The following is a 24,516-nucleotide window of genomic DNA, read 5'->3' as shown; positions in this document are numbered from 1 at the left end:
TGGCAATCTGCAAGTTATGCTGATTTATTTACACTAAAACTGATCAATGTACAGTACAGTTGTGTGTAATTGTTGTATAAGCACTTTATGGTGTGGTATTTCTAATAATATTGACATATTTGTTGGAAATAAATTGCATGAAACCAGAAAAAATGATGTAGCACCTTTGCGATAAATGCCATGGGTCTAACAGCTGTGACCTTAGAGCCAAAAGCTGTTCCAAACATGCGTTTTTCAAATATGTGAGCTTTTTTATGTGGGCTTCACCTCTTTTCCTAATCCAACTTAGTTGCAAATACTAGATATGTACAGTACAGAGCAGCAGTCTCTGTGTGAAGTGGATCTGCCTCTGCAGAACTACTCAGTCTGGTTCCCATCTAGGGCAAAGCGTACGACTGCGCTGCTCCTCCGAGGCTCGGCTCTCTCCAGCAGTGGTTGTGGCTCTCCTCCAGCAGCACCCTGGGAATGATGATGACCGGGTCGGAGAAGCTCGTCCTTAGCGTCTCTACGAGGCAGCACATGGTTAAGACACCAGAGGAGAGGGAGACAGAAAGAGACACACGATGAGGCATTTACTCTCAGGCGGACAAGTCATTGGGTTGAGTTGGGCTGAGCACCCTGTGACCGCTCATTTTCAGAGGAGGATATCAGGCTTTTGTTTTAGGGCTGAACACTCAACAGGAGACAGAACTACAACATGGCTACGGGGCTTCTTTAGCTGTTTGCTCATCTAAATTGTGTCATAAAAATGCTTCAAGGTAATCTTGATGTAAGTGACTTACCAATCATGTAATGTATAACTCTTACCCGCCGTGTTGTGGGAATGCACACGTAAATTAAATCTTCTGGCTTTTTTTCTTATGTTGCATTGGACTGCTTTACAATTAGATCAATCCAGTCCAGTGGTTCAAATCTATATTGTGAGCCATTCAATTAGTCACAGTGACAGTACAGCCTACAGGATGCCAATAGTGCAATGAGGGTCTCGGGGTGTTCTGTGAAAGAAAAGCCACAAGATGCAGTACACTATGCTGAAAAATCCAAATCACATTAGACCACGCGGCGGCCATTTTCCTCTAAGATTTTACTCAGGGTGGGAAGCTCAAATGTTGTGATGCTGTGTGTCAGTCGTATGAACGTAGGTGTTCTGACAAATTGTTATCATTTCACTGCTTCCAGATTGATCAGCAACTGTAAGGACAAAGGAGAGTTTAATCCAGAGGGACATGGGACCATGTTTCAGGGTAAAACAACAGGTCTGATAACTGATTAGCTTCCATTACACAACAGCTAACGTTAGCATTCAACCACATTCTAGCTAACGTTAGCAAATGTGTAAAGAAATTCAAAAAACAACAACACACATCTTGCAGACGTTTGTCACACACAGGATGTAACCACACGGAAATGTTATCATATTGTTTTACCTTGAAATAAGGCCGAATGTCTCCAGATTTTCACTATCATCGCCTTCTCAGCTGCTGATAAGTTGTGGAAGTTTTGTCAGATTACCAACGTTTACACCACTTGCAACCTGGAACACAGCAGCATTACATTTTCCCAGCATTCAAGTTTCCCACCCTGACCTTCGGAGGAAAATGGCCGCCGTGTGAATAAGGGCCTATGGAAATAAACTAGTTTTACAAATTAGAGTGAAAAACATTAACATGCACTTACAATTTCCTTTGAACAGTCTCTTTCCAAAGCAGAGCGGCTTCCCTCATCCCATTCATACTTACCCCTCACCTTACATCCGAGCTAACGCTCAGACATTCTAGTGCAGAGTCTAGACCAGATTATCAAGCATAACATCAGATTGCAGGTCCAACAGAAAACAGTGGCAGCATGCTTTAGAGACAAGTTAAAAAAATAAAAGTAAAAACAGTATGAAACTTTTACCCAGTGACAGCAAGCTAAGATGCAGAGTGCTTCATTTACTATAAGGCGATTACATGAATGACCAGCTTCATAAATGAACCAAACTCTCGTCCCTGGGTGGATAATTCATGTCATGCACTTTGTTTGAACCATGAAGAGTGGGTGCGAAACAGCAGCTGACTGAGGTTCAGGAATGGTTGGAGATGACTGGACTAAACCTGAGGCCTCCTTAAGACAAGGCACCTTAAGGAACCGTACATATAGGATGTGACAGCAGGCAGTCAGACAGCCCCATCCGACACCCCCCCGCCCCACCTACTACTAGTGTCCATATGGAAGAGAACAGAGGGGCTATGACCTGAGGAGTAGACCAGAGATAATGTGGTGGTGCACTAGAAAAATAAAAGTGCCACTGTAATAGAAAACAAAATTAAACCACACGTATGTATGAATGGGAATGAGTGGCATTTGTGGCTCGTGGTCTATTGTTTTTTTTTCGTCGCTCTCGGGGTTGATTACCTGGGATTGGGTAGTGCACAGCCCCACAGGTGTTGCTTTAGAGTCTGCACCCAGCCAATATCTCGGATTGGCTGGCAGAGTTGTATGTAGTGGTACTGTTTTAGCACAACCCTTCAAATGAATCAGAATGTCACTCATTAGCACACGACAAATTGGACACAGCATCATCCAAATGTGACATCCTCAAATACTCTATGACACAAGTATGAGAAAGAACAATGTGATCTCAGCAAACACACATCTGTGGGTGTTTTTTTTTTTTTTTTTTTTGCACAAAGGAGCATCATTCGTACATAAACTAGAAGCCTAAGAAGCACATGACATCTTATTCTGGAATAAGTTTTCTGGACATCCTTTTACATGCATATTGCCCTGCAAATCAAAGAGTTCTTGGAATATATTGGAGACATGATGCAAGAATAATATATTCTTCAGTTCTCGCGTGAGGGCAACATGCACGGCCTGCACAGGATGTCAGAGCTCATGCCAGAATGTGGCGCAATCTTGGATAAGCATAGAAAGAAACTGTGAGAGCAAAATTCTCTTCCATGTGGATTTGTTTAATGTAGTCTGTCTCACAAAGACAAAGACTGGGACAGGAGAAATGCTGACAGATACCTGCAACCGCTAATCTTTCATCCTTCTTAACAAAAAATAAAAGCAAGAAGACACTGCTTTTTCTGCTTTTTGCATTTATTTGTAATGTTTCATTTAATATGAGCAAGCAGATAGAAACACAAGCACGTCACAGTCATTTTTTTTTTTTGCCCAAGACATAACTTTCTTTACCAGACTTTCTATCCTTATTGGCCTAATAATCACAAAGCTAGCACAGGGTGTGTGTGGTGTGCTCAGCACTGTTTACATTTCTGCCCCTACGAGCCCCCACCCCTGTGTTACATGACAAAGGGTCCCCCAACCAAAGGCTGCAAAATGCTAATGAGTCGGGCCATCATCCCTGATGGGGCACGTGCTCAGCTTGGATAGACATGGTGGCAGTGGTGATGGTCGCTGTCTCACACACCACACATAATAGAGACAGCGCAGTCGTCCACTCAGAATGGAGGGAAGGATGCTGAGCAGCAGAGCTAATGAGAACATTGAGGCGTGTGAGGGGGGTGGAGCACGATGATGGGTCGACCCATGACAAGACTGTACAGTGCTCTTCTAATCCAAAAACAAAGACTTGAAAAAATCTCTCTCTATATAGATTTATATGCTAAAACGTGGGAGAAAGCACCTGGATGCTTTGGACCAAGTGCAGCCCCAGCCAACATGTAGCTCTGCTATAATATATAGACAGATATAAGCTATATATACAAGGGAGGTTATAATCAGTTTGAACAGATAACAGGTACAATACAACTTACTTCATGTTCCCTTTTTCTTCAACACATCTCACTGAGGAAATCTGGATTCAACCAAGATTTAAAAAATGAGTTTTTACATCTTATTTTGGTATGCTTTGCTTAACAAACACAGAACCACCATGTTGACCTTGCTAAGTAAATCCAGAGTTGAATCAACATTTTTAAAACATACTCAACCTCATCAAAGCAACATCGCTGTCATACTTTTGGCCTGGACTCTACACAAAACAAGCAGAACAACATGGATTCAGAAACAGAGAGTGATGAACATGGAGTCCAAAACACAAGCGGTTGCATATTACATTGCTGTGCCCTTATTGTGATGCATTCGAGTTCACCCAAAAATGAATATTCAGTCATTTTCTACTCATCCCCCTTCACAGCAAAACAGCGTTGCTGCATTCTCCTAAACAACTGAAGTATCTAGGGAAAAAAACAAAACAACTGAAAAGAAACCAACATGAAATGGCTCCTTACAGCTCATCCAGTGTAACCCAAATCTCTGGAAGCCCACAGATCAGAAATTGATTTTTCAAAAGACTTTATTTCGACCCTTTTTAAGCTTAAATCTTCACTGTAGCCGCTAAGCTAAGCTAAACGTGCTAGCGTGTACCCAATACTCATTCAGGATGTAAATAACATCTTTTTCAAATAGATTTGGGATCTCAGGGCTTCCAGAGACTTGGATTATGCCAGTTGAGCTGCACGGAGCCAAAGTCCCCATCTACTTCAGTTGTTTAGGAGAATGCTGCAGTGCTGTTTTGCTGTGAAGCTCCAGAAATGTTTTGTGGACAACGAAAATTCACCCGACGTTCCAACAGCATGAGGCTGAGTAGGTGATGACTGAATTTTTCAATTTTGGGTGAACTGTCCTTTAAAATAGCAGATGGTATTAACAGATATAACGTATCTATATGTATATTATATCCTTGTAAACAAATGACACACGGCAGTGAATTCTTCTTTATTTATTTGGAACGTGAGTCTGTGCTTCATCTATAGGGCTCCCTCTCTAAATGTAAAAGTGCTATTTAGCAGCAATACGAGCCGTCTGCTATTGTCGCGTGGCAGTCTAATCGCATTGGTCATGGTCACCCTCGGCAGACTGCATTTTCCAGAAAAAAAAAAAAAGCCAAAATGAGGTTTGAGATGGGGCGCACGCTATTTAAATTGCATATCTGCTGTGAGGCTGTGCTGAGGGCTCAGTCTAGTTAACAAAGACTACGTTGGAGGTGATTACGCTGAGTTATGGCTATAGAGATTGACAGCTTTGCACGCTGTGGGCTTGGCAGACATGAGACAACCTGAACCAGTCAACACAACGTTTTCCTGCTCCACTGAACTCATCCCTCTCTGATTCTGAGAAATGTTGTTACTCTAATGTAAAATGTCGTTCTGACTGCACAACAGTGTTACCTAATTCAGCGGGAATACTCATCTGCTATGCAAATAACTGGTGTTTAATGCATAATCAGTTTAGTGTGACCCAGATGGTTAGTTGGCAACAAATTGGATGTTACAAAATAGCCTTGAGTGAATTAAAATACCACTGTATGTATGAATGGGTTTCACATGAGCGGAGCAAATGCTGAATGGGAGAACAGGGTGTTTATCGTTAGATGAACAGGTTAATGTAGCCAACAACAGTTCAAAATGAGACACTGCATTACAAAATCACATTTAACAAAGCGTTGTGACATTGCCCAACACAGGCTTTGAGCCCTGTGAGCTCTACCATGAACAGAGAACAGCAGGAAAAATGACAAAGCAGGTACAGAGCAAGCCGTGGATCACACACTCATGAGTAACCAAGCGGGACATTTATCAAAGATTTTCAGTTTTCCTGTTAATTTAGCAAGTGCAGAAACCGTATCCAAAGTGCCAATTCCATTATCTTTCCCCCCAAAAAAACAAAAAGAAGAAGGAGAAAAATCCTTGATAAACTCAACAAAGCAATCTGTTCAGTTGATCAAAGCCAACCCGTCAGATTTGCTTGTCGTTGGGCCCATGCAACAAGAGCCATCCATTGGCTAGCCAGGCAGCCAGTAGCCATGGCAACCTGGAGATGGAGGCGAGCAGAGTGGGGGTGGTGGGTGGCATCAAATGGCGGAGGGAGAGGATGCTCCCGCCCACTCCTTACTATAGTGATCTAGTATAGCGTGAGAAAGGGAGGAGCAATGACATGTCATGTCTAAACCCGAACATATTATTTTTATTATTATTACTGTACAAACGTAGCCCAGAGGTAGTGAGAGAAGACAGAGAAGAAGAATGAGTGCGTACTGATAGACTGAACAGAGAAGGGAAGAAGAAGAAAGAGACTGGAGGGGGAAACAGAGGGAAAGATGAGAATAAAGATGAGAACCTTAATTAATTTTGCAGCCTCTGTGTTTGCTTTCCCCCAAAAAAATAAGAAATAAAAGGAGAAGTAGTGCTAAATGATTTTTACTCTTTTGCCTCAGCCAGTTTGTTGTTCATCTCTTTACTTTTCTCCTTGTCCCCCACGGCTGGTCGGTTCTCGGGCTGGTTCTCTGAGGTCGTCTTCTTGGAGACCTTTGAAGCGGCGCTCTGCTTATCTTTGGCTTTCTTCACTGGCTTGCCCTGGCCAGATGATGTGGCTCCAGACTTTTTGGGTTTAGAGCGAGGGGCACTATACCTGTCAACCTAAGGATGTCGGACAGTGGAAGTGAGAATCCTGAGCTGAAATGACTCAGTTATGGCTAAAACTGTGCTGTGCAATGAGATGAACATGACAAGAATTTCACAACGTTACAGTAATATAAACAGCTCCCCTCCATAAATGTATTTAAATTTTTCTTCTACAAAGTTAGAAAGGTGCGTTCTCACCTGTTTGATGGGGTCTATGTAAGGCTCGCTGTACAAACTACGTATCCTCCTCCTCTCCAAGGCCTTGTTGTCAGCAGACCGCAGAGGGACTTGCCCCTTGAAGGTGGCGCTGTAGCTGGTCTCTAGGCTGGTCTTCCCATCCGGGGGCAGGTACTGGGACTTGGCCCGGATCATCTTTGCTGGCTTCACATCTCTGTAAGCTCTGTACTCAGTTCTGTTTGGAAAGAAGGAAGTCAGCCCTCAGTAAAAAACACACTATGTTGTAGAACTCTAAACTTCTGGGAACAGTGATATATGTCGTTTTGGGGTGTCACTGGCAATCATCTTATTCAGTCGTTTAGGTATGAGGATGTGTTGCCATGGCAGTGCACAGTTAGAGTGACAAGTTAATTATTTTCTATAAGTGCTTCTGATAAACACTAAAATACTTTTAACATGAACGTTTCACGTTAAAGGAATAGTTTGACATTTTGGGAAATGTATTCATTTGCTGTCAGAGTTAGACGAGAAGATCAATAACCCACTCATGTCAGCATACATATAACACTATAGTCAGGAGACTGTCAGCTTAGAATAAAGTCTGAAAATGTTTAAACAGCTAGCTTGGATGTCCAAACCTCAAGATGACACAATACCCAGGGAAGCCACTGTGCACAACTTGTCATTTCAACACATCGAGAAACAACACAAACTGAACTTTAGGGGTGCAGCCACTCTAACTGCGTCACCTTTGGACAGTGATAGGCTAGCTGTTTCCCCTTGTTTCCAGTCTTTATGCTACGCTAAGCTACTCAGCTGCTGACTGCTATTCATATTTAGCGTACAGAAATGAGAGTAGTATCAATCTTCTCATCTAACTCTTGGCAAAGAAAGCAAAAAGCATGTTTCCCAAATGCCTGATTATTCCTTATAATACAGATGAATCTGTTTGTTGTTTAATAAAAGACCACTGGTACTGACCCCAGCCACAGTCTGTTCACCCTGCTGCCATCTGGGAAAGATACATAAGTACCACCAGACTACAGAGCAGCTTCTCTCCTCAGGCTGTGAGACTGTTTTTTTTAATCTTGTGTAGCATAAAGGGACTTCAACTCACATTATATTCTACAACCCTGGTGTTGTAAAAAGACAATTAAATAAACCCTTCTCACTGCAGTTTTTCCACATGAACTTTCATACTGGTTCTTTGTACATTTTCAGTGTTTTGCATATTTTATGAGTGCTATTTTCTGTTTTTGTGTTGCGGCTGTCACTGCTATAATTATCCCTAGATGCAAATCAGTGATGCATCTCTATATTGTCTTCGTAGGTGTGTATATTGCTGTATTTTGTTGGTGTGTCCGCTGAAAAAAACGTCTTTTTTGGAACATCATTAAAAAAAAAAGGACATCACTTATAATGTAGCATGACACTAATGTTGTAATCCCTGTCTAGAGGAAAAATGTGAGGTGAAGTGGTGCATTACTACTGTAGAGCGGAGTATGTCAGAGGTACTGTAGGTGGGAGGAGGTCTGCAGCACAGTCTGATGGTGTGATACTCTGTAGTCCTCACACAGCAGTTCTGAAGAAGGTCAGCAGTGTGGCGTTTACATAGAGCGGGCTGGCCTGCAGCATGTGCTCTGTATCCGCCTCCTCACATTTAAAGTCCAATAGATACAGTCACTGTACCGCAGAGGACAACCACTGCAGCTTAATACCAGGTGCATGTTAACACTGCATCACTCGCTCTCTCTCTATCATTTACGATTTCTATTTGTCTCTGCAGTGTACTGTATCCCCTCAGCATTACTCATTTACTCATTTGGAGCGGACCACCATATGTTACTGATACAGAAACTGCATCAATCAACACCATCTCCCTTGTAGAGCTGCAACTAGCAGTTACTTTCAATGCTGTTTGTTTCAGAAAATGTTTAAAAATAGCAACAAAAAAAAATCACAATTTCCTCATCACCAAGGTAATGTCATTAAAATGCTTGTTTTGTCAAACCAACACTTCAAGACTAAAGATGTTATGAGTATCAACAGCGTGTTTTTAGACATAAAAACAAAGAAAAGCAGCAAAACCTCACTGTGGAGAAGCTGGAACCAGCGAATATTTGGCCTTTGCTTTAAATGTTAATGTCTCATTAATCTTTATAGAAAGGTCATCAGGTAATGCTTTAGCCACAGAAATGTATTAATATCTGAGGAGGAAGCTTACACTCTTCTTTCACAGCCAGAAACAAAAGTGCTGAACATTTGTAATTTACAAGTACATGTGCTATTTGGATACAGATGCACTTTGCACCATTGTGCAGCTCTATAGAAAATGAAACAATGGACAATGTCAACATATAACTCTAAATGACTTGGCTAACAGTCATATAAAACGGTTAAAACTGGCATTAATCAACGAGAAAAGAAGATTTATGTACACCAAAACACATCACAAAATTGTGCCGTTAAAAATGTTTTTGCTTCTAGATGCCATGATGCTGTAGCTAATTACAAAGGAAAAAAAGACAGCTCTCTGATTAAGGCTAGTCAGATGACACCTATCAGTCGTCCCCTGTGGCTCCAGTGGAGTGACAAACACATAAACTCTACAACCCCCTACGCAGCACAATCCAGTGTGAGCACTTAGAGCCATGCAACTGTAGCCAGGGCTCAGTGAAAAGTCTCCACTCCCTGTGCAAGTAAAGAAAAGCACTATATTTGGCAACACCACTTAGTGCGGACAGAGGAGCAGACAAGGCCGGGCTGCTGTACTATAGCCTCATTAGAACAATTTGTAAGCCCAAGCCGTATAAAAAGACATCAAATCAATAACGGGCAGTTATGGAAAACAGCCTTGGAGAGCGTGTGATCCTGCTTAATGTACTGTAATGCATGTGGCAAGGACAGGCGCAATGATTTTACATTTTTTAATGTACTACACTGAGGAGAGTGTTACGAGACAGAGCTGAGCTGTCGGACGTTGCGTCACAGTGTGAAAGCAGGGTTGTGACCTCAGGTGTTCCTGTGGTGCGTTATCATGGGACAGCATGTGGTAGTGAAATGATAAACAACAACAGGTCATGTGTAGGTTACAGCCCTAGACCTCATATTTCTCAAAGGCTTATAATTGTGTGGTTGTTTAGTCGTATCTGTGTTGGTACTGCTGATTAACAGACCTTGGAAAAGACTAACAAGACGAAGGGTCCACAGCCATGCTCGCAGCTCTGTGAGGCTGTAATTAGGCTGCTAATTAAACTCAAATTACAACTGAGGCTGATGAGAATGTCTTGTTTATGCAGGTATTTGGTCAGAAAACAAAGTATTTGACAGGTTAAAGGTATAATATTTAAAATACATCCAGAATTTGAAGGTAGCTCTGAAAAAAATAGGTAGCAACTGCTGCTCTTTGCTAGCTATCCCTGGCTGTACCTAGCTTCTGTTAGCTAATTAGCTCAGGTAGCCGTGGAGTCAGTGGCCCTAGAGTTTGCCTGAACTGAGACTTCAGATGGCAGGGGAAGTCACTGCAGGCAGTGGGACTCAACCCTACTTCCTAGCCTACTAGAGTGAATGCGGCTTCCAAGACCAGGGATACAGTACAGAGGCGATTTACAGTGGCTCCCAGGTGGCAGGAGAAGAGCAAGAAAGAACTGGACATCGGCAGTGTGTGTAGAGATGGAACAAATTATTAGCAAAATTATGGCTATATCTTACAAATTGCAACTTTAATTCATAAACAGACTGTCCCTAAAACCATTCTGCTAACATGGATATAAATATGAATTTTTATGACGTGTTACAGAAGTTGCTCAAGTATTTAATTTAACCTTTGTGAATGAGACAACTGACTTTGACTAATTATTTAACAGATTTTCGATCAAAAATGAACGCAACGAAGATGCCTCAACTTTCATCTTCACAATGATATAATTAGTTCCCATTAATCTCAATTTAAATTAGCTGTCAGGCGCTAACATTTAAGCTGTTCATGTATTAAAAAAGACTGAGACATTCACCGTCAATTTAGCATAATGTGATAAACAGACTATTTATGATCCAAAGGCTGGTGACAGAGACATGGCAATACAAAATCCCTTCAGTGGTGCAGAGGAGAGGTGGAACTCACACAGGGAGTGAGAGATTACATAACAGGACTGAAGTCCACTTTCAATGCTCGACTGGACCAAGAAGCCACAATGCAAAGACAGGTTATACAACAATGTCCAAGGCCAAGGGTATAAAGCACTCATATGACACCACAGGGTGTGCGTGGGTATGAGAGAGAGACAGAGAAAGAGGCAGATTGTGAGTGCACACAGGGTTCACAGTGTGAAACACCGGTCTGTACAGTAACATTGCTACTATTCATAGACATATGACTGTGCAACAATAAAGCCAGTGTCTCTCTGGTCAGGGTGTACTTGGTACTTGTTTAAAAATCAGCGGCAATACGCGTCTTCGGTTCTGCAGCTGTCGCGTCAGAGAGCTGCTGGACACATCATGAGAGGGAGAACACAACAGTGTGACGTTCACATGAGGCTGTTCCCTTCAGCTCAGGAAATACTCTCAGTGTTCAGTGCCACAGGAGGTGGTTAATGTTGGACACAGGCATTTTACTGTGCAGTACAGACACTTAGGTTCTGAGTGTACTCGGTGAACATTTTTCCTTTGACTGCATTTCACTGTGGCAGGAAGGCAACTTTTACAATGAACATCCTGAGATTTTGGCAAGAAAAAATACTTATAATCCTTAAGTACTTACACCACCTAGCACTACTCCTCTTCAGTATTATGGCTGCAACTATTTCTTTTTTCTATAAAACTTTGTATCTATTTTTTTGTCGATTAATCTATTGATTATTTTCTTTATTGATTGGTTAGTTGTTTGGTCTACAAAATGATGCAAAAGGTCCATCGGTGTTTCCCAAGTCTCAAAGATGACGTCCTTAAACGTCTTGTTTTGTCCACAAACCAAAGATATTCAGTTTCCTGTTATAGAGGAGGAAAGAAATCAGAGAATATTCACAACTGAGAAGATGGAATCAGAGAATTTTCAACTTTATTTTCTTAAAAAATTACTGTGATCGATATCAATTATCAAAATAGATGGCGATTCATTTAATAGTTAATGATTTATCGAATAATTGTACTCTATCCAGTACACTGAGCATTAATCACCAGGTTTTCAGCCATCTTGCCTTCATCAGGATGTCTGAGATTTTTTCTTGTTTCCTTTACAGTCCATTAATCAGTCATGTGACTAAGACCACTAAATAATACAGTAATTATACAATACAGCAAAATAATCATTCTTTTAAAAACATTTTTTTCTTAAAAAAAATGCTCCTTGTGTATACATAAATTTACAAGAGTAACTTAAATGATCATAATTACAAAACAGACAATACTACAAAAACCTTTCAAAATATTCTTTAGCAAATTCAACCTTTCAATGGGTGAAAAGGTTAAGGGAAGGTTAAAGACACACCTTTTTAATCAGGCTTTTAACTAATATTTTAAATTCTTCTTACGTTCTTATGTGGTTTCATCTCATTTTACATTGTTTCTTTTATCTTGTTTTTTAATATTAATATAAAATAATTTCATTTGTTGATTTATCCTTCGGTGCCATTTTATTTATTATCTTACATATTTTAATCTTTTTAACTGTTCACTCTTATATTCATCTCTTGTCAGGCTTTTTATTCTATTTTATGTTTTTAGTTTTTTAATTTTAACTCCAGTGTTTTCCCCAGGGGGGTCCTCCGCACTGGGAGTTGTGCCTGGGCTGCTGCTGGGGGTGCTGTCCTGGGTTCCTTCGGCCCTGCCAGCTGTTGTCTGTCGGGGTCGGGGGGCCTGGGCACTGGTGCCCTCTGTGGCACAGCCTGTCACTCCTCCCAGTGCGGACGGCCCCGAAGGTGGCGTTTCCTCAATCCTCGGTGCCATGTCTCCCTATTGTCAGTAGTGAGAGTGTGCAGGTGCGTGTGTGTTTGTGTTTGTATGTATGTGTGTGTGTGTGTGTGTGTGTGTGTGTGTGCATGTGTGTGTGTATTATGGAGGGTGGGAGGGAGGGGCTTTTCTTCAAAATTGTTTTGTCTTTTATGTGTAAAGCACTTTGTGCTGCACAGCGAAGTGTATGAAAAGTGCTATATAAATAAAGTTTTGATTGATTGATTTGATTGAATTCAAATTTTCTCAATACAAAGCAGCGAATTCTGTAATCGTTTTCAACTTCAAAAATACAATATACTCAAGTCTCCTCCATCTCTTTATATTTATGGATGACTCTTACTGCTGTAAACACTTACTAATGTAAAAGTCAATCTGTGGTTGACCAGTGCACATCCATCTATTAACTAAATTTAACTGGAACAACCTCTGACACCACTCTGATGAAGGCAGATGAAGGTGTTTGTGTGCTGGACCACAATGTCTGAGTACTTAACCACAGAGGCACAGTGAGGAACCTAGAGTGTAGCTAAGGATCCTTTTTCAGAGGCAAACACTGTGTCGTCAGTTTATTTTTCGTCTTTGTGTTATTTCATCATATTGCAACAACTGTGCAGTACTCCAGATGTTTGATTTTTGCTGAGAATGTGTCACAGAAGTGAAAGGTTCAATATAATCCACCCTAGGGCTGCAGCGAATGATTCATCTGCCAAATATCTTCTTGATTTATCATTTGATTAAAGACAAAACATGCTGATCACAGTTTCCTAAAGCCTGAGGCGACATCACCTTTTTGCCAACCAATTCTCCAAAAACCAGAGATAGTTACTCCGTCACAATAGACAGATAAAAGCAGGCAAATCCTTATTTTTGGTTGGCTGATCAACTGATCAGTTAATTGGCTAGTCGTTTCGATGTCGTCCCAATTGCATTTGTTATCTAGCAGCAAATAAAAGTGGTGAACATCAGAGACTGGGATTTAAGGTTTCATATCCATTTTTTTTTTTGATTGCATAAGGGGTAGTTTTGCTTTATACTCAAGAAATTCTGTCAGATAGCAACTTCTGTATCACACACCAGTCAACCCTTTATGAGTAGTTCAATATCTGACATTCACAACACATTTCAACAAGCCAACTCTTCTTCTTTCTCTTACTATTACTATTTTTCTGTTTCTGAATCTTCCCTGCTTTATTATTTTGTTGGATATTGTTCATTTTCTGTGCGTCACCGAGGCCCGGGCACTGTTTTATACTGCCTGATATTTCTTGCTGTGTGACTAAAGCTGCTTTGGACAGCTGACCCTGCTGACCCACTGTGGTGAAGGGGATGTGCAGAGAAAGTCCTCATCGCTGCAACCGAACACTGGCACTGACAGGGGTGGAAGGATGCCAGGGTACAGCACTGCTGAGCTTCATGCAACCCTGCTCTAACATGCCGCAATCTGGACCACTCACCAAAGTAGAGCGATAAGAGAAAGACTCTGAAACCAAAATGCCTGCAAATGTCTGCACTGTGGGATCAAACAGTGTCGAGTGCACAGGTTACCCCACAGTTAAAAGTGTGATGACAGGTTATTGGCAGGCCGCAGAAAACAAGCAGGGATTAAAGTAAATACAAGTCGTATCAAATTTACTTCAGTAAAGGATTCCCATTGAGGAAAACTGTGTTTTAAAACCCCAAATCAATAAAGTGAACCAAGCTTTTTATTGTAAGCAGCTTTCAGGAATACTGTAAAAATACTACAATACCACATAAAGTGCTCCATACGACACACTAGGGCCAAAATCTTCCTAATTTTGTATCCAGATAACGACATGTATCTGGCACATTTTGGTAAACTCAACTGTATTAATAATTTAAATATAATGACCACATGGAAAGGCCTTCCTATTGCAATTTTAAGGTCTATTTTATGGTCCACGCCTTTTAAAACCATATCCACAGAAGTAGCCTCCCTTGTAGGTACAAGCTTCTCATTTTTTCTTGTCACATTCACCCTCCTCCATGTTTGTTTGTGTCACCTTCATGCTTAATTTCCAGCCTGCATCGGTGCCATGCAGCAGAATTCAAAGTGTCATCTAAAGGACGGAAACATTTTGCCCTAGGATTTTCTTACTTCCTGTTCCCTCATATCAAAGTCAGTGGGGTTTTTGAATGGGCTTTTGGTTAGATGCCTGAAGTAAGGTCTGTTTTTGACACAAGCTTAAGAGATTTTCACATTTTGTGCTACGACACGAAAATACGTCAGTTAACAGCCCACAACTGAGCTATAAGTGTTTATGTGTCCAAAATAGGTGATTGCTAACAAGTGGCTAAATGAGACCACAAAGGTTGTCGGGAACATTAGATGTCATCATGCCAAACATGGAGATTCGTCTACTTACTAGTCTGTCTTTACAGGTGGATTTTAGTTACAAACTATTATTATTAACTCTAACTTTACAACTTGTAGAAACATCAATTAATAGTAAAGCGTGTATAGTTTACTGTAGTAGGAGACGTAGTGGTGGTGATGTTTGAAGTCATGCAACCACTATGTAGTTTGTTTGTAGCCTATTTGTATCATTAGCTTTTCACTCCTGGAGAATTTATTTCCGATTCAAAAATCGCAAAGTGGTTTTCATCTGTGAAGATAAAATGTATAAAGTATATAAAAAGAATCAGAGACTTGGGTTTGCCACAGAGCTTAATTTCTGCAATAATCAAAAATCAAAATCGAAAAATCCCATAGGCTTTTTGTCAAGGGAACCAGGGACATGCTAACTTCTGAGTTAGCCTACACAATGTATATCATGGCACCCTTTAGACGGACAGATTTCACCTTCTCAATTCTCATTAGAATGCACTTTTTTCTTCCGTAAGCCATATTATAAATCTGTGCACCAACACCACTGAGACAAACTTGTGTTCAGTTATCACTGATGGTGACCACAGTAGTTCTGGCTCTAAGTCTTACACCAGTGCTGGCCTGCATGAGATAAAAGGCTGGCCCGCTTCTCTCACAGTATTCCAGGGAATCAATCCGCCTACGCACAATACTGTAGCTTCTTGGTGTGTCAGAGCCTGGCTTCTGGTCAATACTCCCTCCCTTCACTGGGATCTGTTGGCCTCGTCTCTATCTCACAGCCTCTCTACAGCCTCTCAGGCAGTGGCTCAATGGAAACAGCTACACTGAGAGCTGTAACCATAAATTAGAGAATTAGAGGGGCTTCTCACTGGGTCACAAAGGATGCTAACATGCAAATTTCACAAGCATTCTTGGTATTGTCAGTAATTACTGTCAGTAACTGGGCATTTGCAATGGTAAAAATAAAAGTTATGCTAATTCTTATTTAAAAAACACAACTATCCAACATACTATAGAAAATAAATGTTTTAAAAGTGTTTCTTTGGGCATTTTTTGGGTTCTTAACAATAATGATCCAGCCATTTTTTTCACAAAGTACAGTTTCCGTTACAACTGCAGGTTTAACTGGGCATCAGTATCTTACATAACTCATTCACATCCTGAAGATATTTCCTTATGAATTAACTGTAATCAGATATGATACAATCAGATTAGATTGATTACATAAGACAGTTAGCTTTAGCTGGCAGAGCTCTGGATTCATGCAACAAATATATATCAGCTGAGATATTAGGATTATATTTCGGCAACAATGCATCTGACACAACTAAACCACACTACTGCACTTTTAGTGCAAATGAGTTAGCCTGGGACATGTGAGATAACAACGAGCCGTTTTTTTCCCCCTGACTCGTCCCGTGTCTCTGAGCTGAGGCTGAATGGGTGTTTCTGCATTCACTGCTCGTCAGTAAGAACACGAGGCTTTGCCGGCTCTCTAAGAGGATCATTTTTAAATCCAGCAGAATCCATTGGCCTCTTTACTGCGTACTGTCTGGTAAGTTCTTCAAACGTGACATAAAAGACAAAGTCATTTTGAGTTGGTCGGGCATCCCTGTCTGGGAGAGGGAGGATTTAATGTGCCCAGGTGAGAAGAAAGCCAAAAGAAGAAGCTCCTGAGGTCGGCCTGTGATACGTGACACAAATCAAAATTAAAAATTAATGCCTCTTCAGTTGTTCTCTCCGTCTTGAACTCAGTGAACCTGGTCTACCTGCCTTACTGCGATGAAAGTGCACTCTCATTTGTCATCCTGTTTTTTGCTTGATAATTCTATAAGCAATCTGCTCTTTAAATTCTTTTATTAGACTGCACGCATCACATGATGTAACAAATAATGCTGACAAGATGAAGAATAGCCTTTGTTTTTACAGCAGTGCAGAGAAAAAAGACTAACAAAGACTCCAGCAGTTACTGTCTGAGACTCATGCAAAAACATGGCATTTTAACATAATGCAGCGAGTTGGAGGCGTGGTGAGGGTTGGTTTGGGCTTGTTTCTGGGAGGCTGTTGGGTAAAAAATGTTGCACCAATTCAGGCAAGAGAAGAAACAGAAAAGGAATGGCCTTCAGCTTTCCCAGGTGCACTGCAGAAAAAGAGCTTTTATGTTCAGCGAGCTCTCCGTGGATAAATAAGAGTTTATAAAAACAGAAAATAAAGCTGAGGGGAGCGGGGCTTCATGTGTAATTGGCCTGGTGCAAATGGGCACAATGGAACGAAGGGCTGGCTTTGAATAGACAGTGAATGTGTCTCCTGAATGAAAATTACATCATTCTACAGAGTCTATATACAGACTGACTGACAAGAATTACACTAAGGGGAAAAAGGAAAGTTTTTTCTGGAACCATAACCCAACTGAGACAGGATTTTAGGAGGCAGGAGTTTTAAAATTATCATTATTAAAACATCTCTGTGTTATTTCAAACTTGCCCTGAATGTTGACAAGACAAAGTAGGTCATTCTCAAGAGCCCATCCATTCCAATTAAAATTGTCCAATCTTATAAATACCTGTGAATGTGGCTAGACAGCAGTCTCACTTTTAAGCCTCATGTGGAACAACTAGCACAGAAACTACAGATAAAACTTCTTTCTTTTCTTCTTGGAAGATTATTGGATTAAAGACTGTTTTATTAAAATTAATGTTGATGTTTATCATTGTGCTTTCCGTTTCATTACAGGAGATAAGTATTTGTTTTTACTATTTATTTATATTATTATATGAAAGAGTAGGATGGTTTTGACTAACAAAATGTTACCTCCACTTGTGTTTTCAGCTGTGTTCCTTTGTTTGTTTGTTTGTTGGTTGGTTTGTCAGCAGGATTATAGATTGCCATGAAACTTGGATGGAGGCTGAGTCTCAGCCCAGAATAAACATCATTAACTGGTGGTGTGGATCCAGAATTTGTTTTCATTTTATTAACATTGCAAGATTTGGTGTTTTTCAACATTTTTGTTAACTTTGCAGGGAATAATGCATAGATCCTGATGACAAAAATCACGTATATTTAGGTGGCCGGAGTCTATGACTGAGTACAATTTCATGTGGGTGCAACATGGATGAGTGAGTTAGTTTAAGTTATAGTTAGGCAGTTATGCATGGTTAAAAATTGATACAGGGCTGTCGAATTTGATATTGGATTAGGCTTGATTAAATTGGCGGAGGTATGCACTCTACTGAGTGCCATTTTCATTTTCATTCATCAAAGGTCTCCTTCAAGAGCTTCCAAAGTTGATCAATCCTTTTCTCAAATTTAAAACTACTACCCACAGACCAGATCATAGGATTGTTTTGCTTTAGTTACACATGGGGTGAATATTGATATTGGTAAATCAGCCTTCTTGCCTTCAACTACTTTCCAAATGTTTTTATTGGTGCTTTTGTTATGTCTGGTTATGCATGTTTTTATTTTCTCTATGCTGTATTCAGGTCTCTCTTACAAAAGAGATCTTGATCTCATTGGGATGATCTGATTAAGTAAAGGTTATACTGTATATACAGTACATGAATCAGACACACAATGCTGTTGTTTTTTAAACGGCTCAGTTGGATCACTTTGTCACAAAAACGTATCAGTTTAGACATACATTAAATTTTATATTAGTGGTATATTTGTTATTAGTCAATAATGACATTTGGCAGGTTACAGTAATAATGTCAAACAGCTGGTGCTGTAAGTCACGTCTGACAGGGTTCTGATATTTTGAAGTTGCATGGTAGCTGCTTTAGCTAAGGTTAGCTGCTCCGACTGATAGGACAGAATGCTTCACAGCTCTGAATCCTGAAGACATCAAAGGTTATTAGATTTCAATGATGATACGATCAACTTGACAGTTAATGTCGAAGGTTCTGACAGCTGTGTTCAGCGGTCTGTCATTTATGCTCAATGACGACTGAGCTGTCTGCTAGCTGGTCTGAAACTGACGTGAAGTGATTGCACATCAACATCGTTTATGTCCAAAAACAGTTTCTGCCATTTTTGAACAGTAACAGAGCACACTGATTACATTAAATTGAAAATGGTGTTTCCTCTTCCACAAACCATCTTTAACCAAAATGTGCAGATAAGGACATGCAGAGACTTTTCTTTTCATTTGTTTCAGTTAAACATGTAAACTACCTCAGATATTGTTTCTTTGGCATTTCTGTTCTACAAGTATGTGTTGCTTGTTATCAGACTCTGATATATCTGACTGTAATGAGCTCATATCGGCCAATATATCAGCATGGCTGATTTTTAATCTAACTCTTACTACAACTACACAAATGAGGACCTAAGACTGGCCAGATAAAATAATTTACTCCATGGTCTGTTAGTTCTTCTATGACATACACCTTTATGCTGTTATACTGTCTTCAGGTAGTTTGTAATATGAACATTAGCTGGGACGAAGAAGCCAAGCAAACCAATACAATAACTATAATGACACTTTTGGTGATTAATGGTCTTTTTCTGTTTCTATGTTTTTCACAGAACTTCTCATCCATCACCTCTGAGTGACTTAGTGTGCTGCTGGGAAATATTATAATATCATCATGTAGTGTCTCACTATAATCTCATTTTCATAATTTGATCACATTGTTAATGTGTTTACAAAATGATGTCTGAATGAATGATGTAGTTATAAACAAAATGAGTTATTTGCTCAAAACATGTGAAGAGTTGTTTGATGTAAAGCAGTTCAGTGACGTGTCAATATCAGTAAGAATGTGTTTTATAGTGTGATATTGAACATATATGGCCCTGTCCTAATTCAGAGATCAGCCTCTTCTTTTTATAAAGTACAGTGCTGGTCCTGTGTAATAATGCATCATCACGTAGTAATGCAATGACTGTTAAATGTTGTACTTATGTGTATGTAACTGTACTGCTACTGTGTGCACACTAGTCATTGTATTAACCCACAGCTGACCTGCTTTGAGTCTCTGCTTGCTGCAGAGGAAGACAGAGTCTGACTGGGCTTCTGCTTGTCACTGTGCAGCCATTTCATGCCATGTGGGGGGAAAGCGCCCCGGGCTGCACCCTGCTGACTGCTCCACAACACAGGCCTGGCAGCAAGGCACCAAACAGCTGTAAGACTCACTCACTGATGTCACACAGCGTCATTTAGAGTGCCAGCCGAATCATGTTTAGCAAGGATTCCCGTATCAACCCGAGTCTGCACTCTGTGACAAACACTGAGCAAAAATATACTAACTTGCATTCTTTCATGTGAATATTGTGTGTCAAAATAAATGTTTTACTGATTGTATTCAATATAAAGTCTGACTTTTCTTCAAGACTAACCCACTAGATGCTGCTAAAATCCACTAAAAACCAGATAACAGCAGCCATACCAGCAAAAACAAAGTGACATAGATCTCATATGTCACATCATCTCTCACTCCCACAAGCAGCCTCCCCTGAACATTAATGCAACCACTTACGTCAATGCACAGCTGCAGGAGACATGCGCACACACAGTGAGTGTGACATGCGTGACTTGATGCTCATCCATCCACCAGTTCCCATCATCCTCAGGAACGTTGCATAATAGGACAGAGATTAGCCCCGTGGACGTAAACATCAACAGTGTCTGGCAATAACTCCACCTTGACCTTTCCATCTAATTTCATTACCTGTGGGGAAAGTGTGACTGCTCTGTAATGTTTCACCATGATGTGTTTACCTCTGAGCCGCTTGTTTCCAGATAACAAGCTCTCAGTTAGTTTGTGAAACCACTGTTTTCCTCAAATGAAGTGATTAATTATTTACCCCTCATTAAGCCCTGAATGTGCAAAAATTCACATTTCACACCAGTTAAAGGTTTGTCAGGGGGCCTCCAATAAAGGACTATGTGATTATTCCGGGAATGGGTTCAGGGAGGGGGAGGGTTAGGTATTTTCCTTTTTGCGGGAGAGTTTTGGGGTGTTGGTAGTTTATCGTCTTAACCGAGAGCAGAGCTACAGTAAAGTGAAACAGGCAAAAAATATATAGAACAATGACAGCGCTGGTTTGAAGAATAAAGAATAAGTGGGTAACCAGGGTGCATCATTTTGTTCGGTGTGCCAGTTTCCTAATTCCACTGTCATAAAGGTCCAGTGTGCAGGATTAAGAGGGATTTAGGGGCAGAAGTGGAGCATAATATTCATACATATGTTTTCACTAATCAACTTGAAACTAAGAATCATTGCGTTTTCGTCACATTAGAACTTATACTTATATCAATAGAGAGAGCAGGTCCTCTTCCACAGAGTCCGTCGGTAGCACCGCCATGCTTCTACAGTAGCCCAGAATGGACAAACCAAACTCTGGCGCTGGAGAGGGTGTTTTTTTGTGTTGTTAGCGGCCACCTCATCTACAATCTCACCGCTAGATGCCACTAAATTATACACACTGAACCATAAACAAATTACAATATTAATTGGAGTAAATCATCTTAATTTATTTGTGCATCAGTGGAGCAGAGAGAGGCACTCAGACGAGGCACTCGAGAACGTGCAGAAAGTCTGCGATGGAAAATCTGACCCTGAATCCTTAGCAAAGAAATCCACAGTCAGCAACATGAAGCCACCTAAACAAATCGTCCACAGGCTTGTGGAGGCAACAGAGAGAGACCGTGAAGGTCTCATTTATCTCACCACCTTACAATCTGCTCACAGATGGCCAAAACAACAGTGATTAACACATGTAAATTGCTACAAATGATTATGTAGAGCTCCTTTAATGGATAAATTGCATTAATTTATTCAATAGTGTTATGCTACTTTAAAATCTTGTGGGGAGATTGCTGTGATTTTTGTCTCAGCTGAAGGGAGTGGTAATAAGAATAGAGAGGGCCTCCTCACTGCAGTAGTTTTCATACATTTTCACCAGACAACATATTCATTTCTTGTGTATTCTTTAAATAAGGACTTATGTGTGTAAAATCTCTGGTTATAATAGTTTTGTTGATAATAAAGTATCTTAATATCCATGTATAATAGTATGATATGACCTTTGACCCCTGTGACCCTGGCTGGAGGCCTGGCTCTGGACTCAGTGGTGGTGACAGACAGTGTTTGGACTCACTTGTACGAGCTGCCTCCTGTGAGCTCCTCTCTGATCTGCCTGTTCACAGCGTCCGCCGCCGCCCTCCCTTTGCCCTCTCCTTCCACCTTCAGGACAACTTTCTTCGCCCCGTCCTGTTTACTGGACTTCTTTTTCCTCTCCGGGCCCTGGAGGAGGTCTTTCTCCTGCACCTTGTCGGCGATAGCACTCTTCTCCACGCCGGTGTCCGCGTCCGCCAGCACTGCGTGCTGTTTGGCGTGCCTGGACCTGTCAGGTGCCCGCTCGTCGTTGGGAGGTTTGGGTATCCAGGGGTGGTCGTACCTCTTCGGGATGGGCCAGGGCTTGTAGTCCTTCTGGTACTGGGTCTCGCTGTTGAACGGTGTTTCCGGTCCGTGGTACTCGTTCTTGGGTTTACAGCTCGGTTCGGGTCGCACGTTCCAGTGCTTAAAGTCCTCGCGCATCACCGAGCTGCACACGCGCTCCTCGGAGACGCACCTTCGCGGCGCGCGTGTGCGGGATTCTGCGCGAGACGGCTGCGTTTCTATGGCGACCCGGGCCTGGGGAGGGTGGAGCGGCGGCTGCAGCTGGATGTGCTGCATCTCAGAGACGTCCGTGTACTTGGTGAACACCAAAGGCACCGCAATGTCAGCCTTGTCCAGCTGGTTCCAGAAGCGGGCCATGCAGCACGCCCTGCTGATACAGGGCCACGCCATGACGGGCTGTAGAGAGCTCCACTACAGCACAACCGGGTCCAGAACCAAGAAAAACACCTCTCTACACTCCTGTGTCCTGGTGTGAGACAAACAAGATGTCCGTGTGTCAGGCTGCACGGATGGCTCCGAGACGGTTGGCGTTAAATGAGCGTATTAATTAAATCCATTGTGCTTCATAAATACACAGATTTGAACGAGTTTATTGAAATAAACCAACCGTAGTGCTGTTTGCTCTGCTTCCCTCTGTGCAGCTCTGTCCCGTACGTGCTGCTACATCACTCCACGGCAGGGCACTGCAAGGAAAAACGGCCCCGCCCGCCTGCTCAGCATCCCGGAGACAAACCGGGGCCGCGAGGAGGAAAACTGTCAAGTCACAGAGAACACGAAGGGTTTCCGGTTCAAGCTGCAGCCTCAGGAGGGACTGGTTCGCTTGTGAAATATGGCGAGTTTACTTTGAAAACACCCTAATAGGGAATAAAACACATAAATATATATATATTACATTGTATACATGTACGTATATTGTAGGTTGGCAAATTCTCGTCACGTCATATATCTGTCACTATAAACACTGATTTAGGTCTCCTGCTTTTATTTTGAAATTTGAACACTGATTTCCGATGTGAGGCTGGTCAACACGGTGAACTTGACGTAAACGTAAACGTGTTTTTACGCACACTGCGTCGTGGTACAGGAGGAGGGACGTGTGGTCCAGCCATCACCTCTGTTACTCACAACATTCTGATGTTTTTTTAACATTTGGTCAGTAATGAACAACGTTATTGCCTCATGTAAGCGTGATTAAAGTAAAATAAATATATTTTAGGAGAGTAGAAATGATGGATGAAGCTGTTTATTATGATACCAGATGAATTAAAAAATAAAGAAAAAAGAAAAAGAAGATAGTTTTAAGTTGGATAACACTTCCATTCACTATTGCATTAAACACAATTAATAATTTATTATTTTTTTTAATATTGGAAGAAAATTATGAATGAATTATGTATAACACAGCTAATCAAAGGCATAAAAAGCTCCACACTGTTAAACATAACGACACTGATTCATGCAGACTTGCCTTTGTGACAAAGCCCAGCCAGTATTTGCAGACTGTGCCTGCAAATGAAAGAATTCATGAATAATGCCAACTCATTACACACCCTGAGGGGCTGTTTCCCATCACACTACAATTTCTGAGACTCCTAAAAGACAGGCACGTTATCATAACGAAGGGTTTTAATAATGGAGGCTGGCAGCTCATTTTTAGGAGCAATAATCACTCATTTGCTTTAAAGCATACTATTTTTCTTTTCTTACATCACATATTAATATTATTGCAGCTATTTTCTTATATTTTATTCAGCTGCATTGACTTTTTTGTCAGTGGGTGCAGGTATAACGTTAACCAACTGACTGACTGCAAGATCAAAGTGTTAATGAGGTGATTAAAGGAGATAAGCCCTGAAGGAGTCAATAATTTATGATGATGTAATCAAAGGGCAAAACAAAATGGACTGGCAGTCACACCTATTGGCCCTGGCAAATGTCAATCTAACGGAAGCTAATGACTTTAAAACATAAATACAAAGGAGACAGAGAAAGCGAGAGAATGCAAGTTTTACATTCGTCTGAGCGTCTTAGTGTAGATCGGTGATATAAGGCATGGGTGGCTCCTCCACTGTCTCCTGTTATCTTTTTCCTTCTTCCTCATCACCTTGGATAACCCGTAAGATTGCCCCACTGTGTTATACACACCTTGATAACGGGCTTTCAAAAACAGCACTTAAAAAAAAAAAAACAAGATCAAGATAACTTGATGTGTGAAAGGACC

The 24,516-nt window shown here is 41.1% G+C and overlaps 1 protein-coding gene across 5 annotated transcripts; it reads right to left on the bottom strand.

Annotated features, from left to right (window-relative positions):
* On the bottom strand, positions 1-23,083 carry map6a (microtubule-associated protein 6a). Of its 5 annotated transcripts, XM_084374226.1 has the most exons (6): positions 22,903-23,083; positions 21,994-22,761; positions 6,615-6,828; positions 6,217-6,431; positions 2,398-2,508; positions 1-505 (listed from the first exon to the last, which is right to left on the bottom strand). In XM_084374226.1, exons 2-6 carry the CDS (start codon positions 22,683-22,685, stop codon positions 358-360), a joined length of 1,380 nt encoding a protein of 459 aa, XP_084230352.1. In that variant the 5' UTR covers positions 22,686-22,761; positions 22,903-23,083; the 3' UTR covers positions 1-357. The 5 variants fall into 5 exon arrangements, with proteins under 5 accessions (XP_084230352.1, XP_084230353.1, XP_084230354.1 ...); XM_084374227.1 differs by lacking the exon at positions 2,398-2,508 and having other exon boundaries at positions 21,994-23,078; XM_084374228.1 differs by lacking the exon at positions 2,398-2,508 and having other exon boundaries at positions 6,254-6,431; positions 21,994-23,077.
* Positions 23,084-24,516: the final 1,433 nt, after the last annotated feature.

Source organism: Pagrus pagrus (assembly GCF_965226575.1).
Source record: "Pagrus pagrus genome assembly, chromosome: 14".
In the NCBI taxonomy this organism is placed as follows: Eukaryota; Metazoa; Chordata; class Actinopteri; order Spariformes; family Sparidae; genus Pagrus; species Pagrus pagrus.
This window is presented reverse-complemented; position numbering and strand designations above follow the sequence as displayed.

What these genes read in the sequence shown, in the direction of transcription:
- map6a (XM_084374226.1), bottom strand. Translation starts at nt 22,685, where the DNA reads ATGGCGTGGCCCTGTATCAGCAGGGCGTGCTGCATGGCCCGCTTCTGG. An exon ending in ACAGGAGGCAGCTCGTACAA is followed by an intron (nt 6,829 to 21,993) that starts GTGAGTCCAAAC and finishes CTTTCCAAACAG; the next exon opens with AACTGAGTACAGAGCTTACA. An exon ending in ACATAGACCCCATCAAACAG is followed by an intron (nt 6,432 to 6,614) that starts GTGAGAACGCAC and finishes CGACATCCTTAG; the next exon opens with GTTGACAGGTATAGTGCCCC.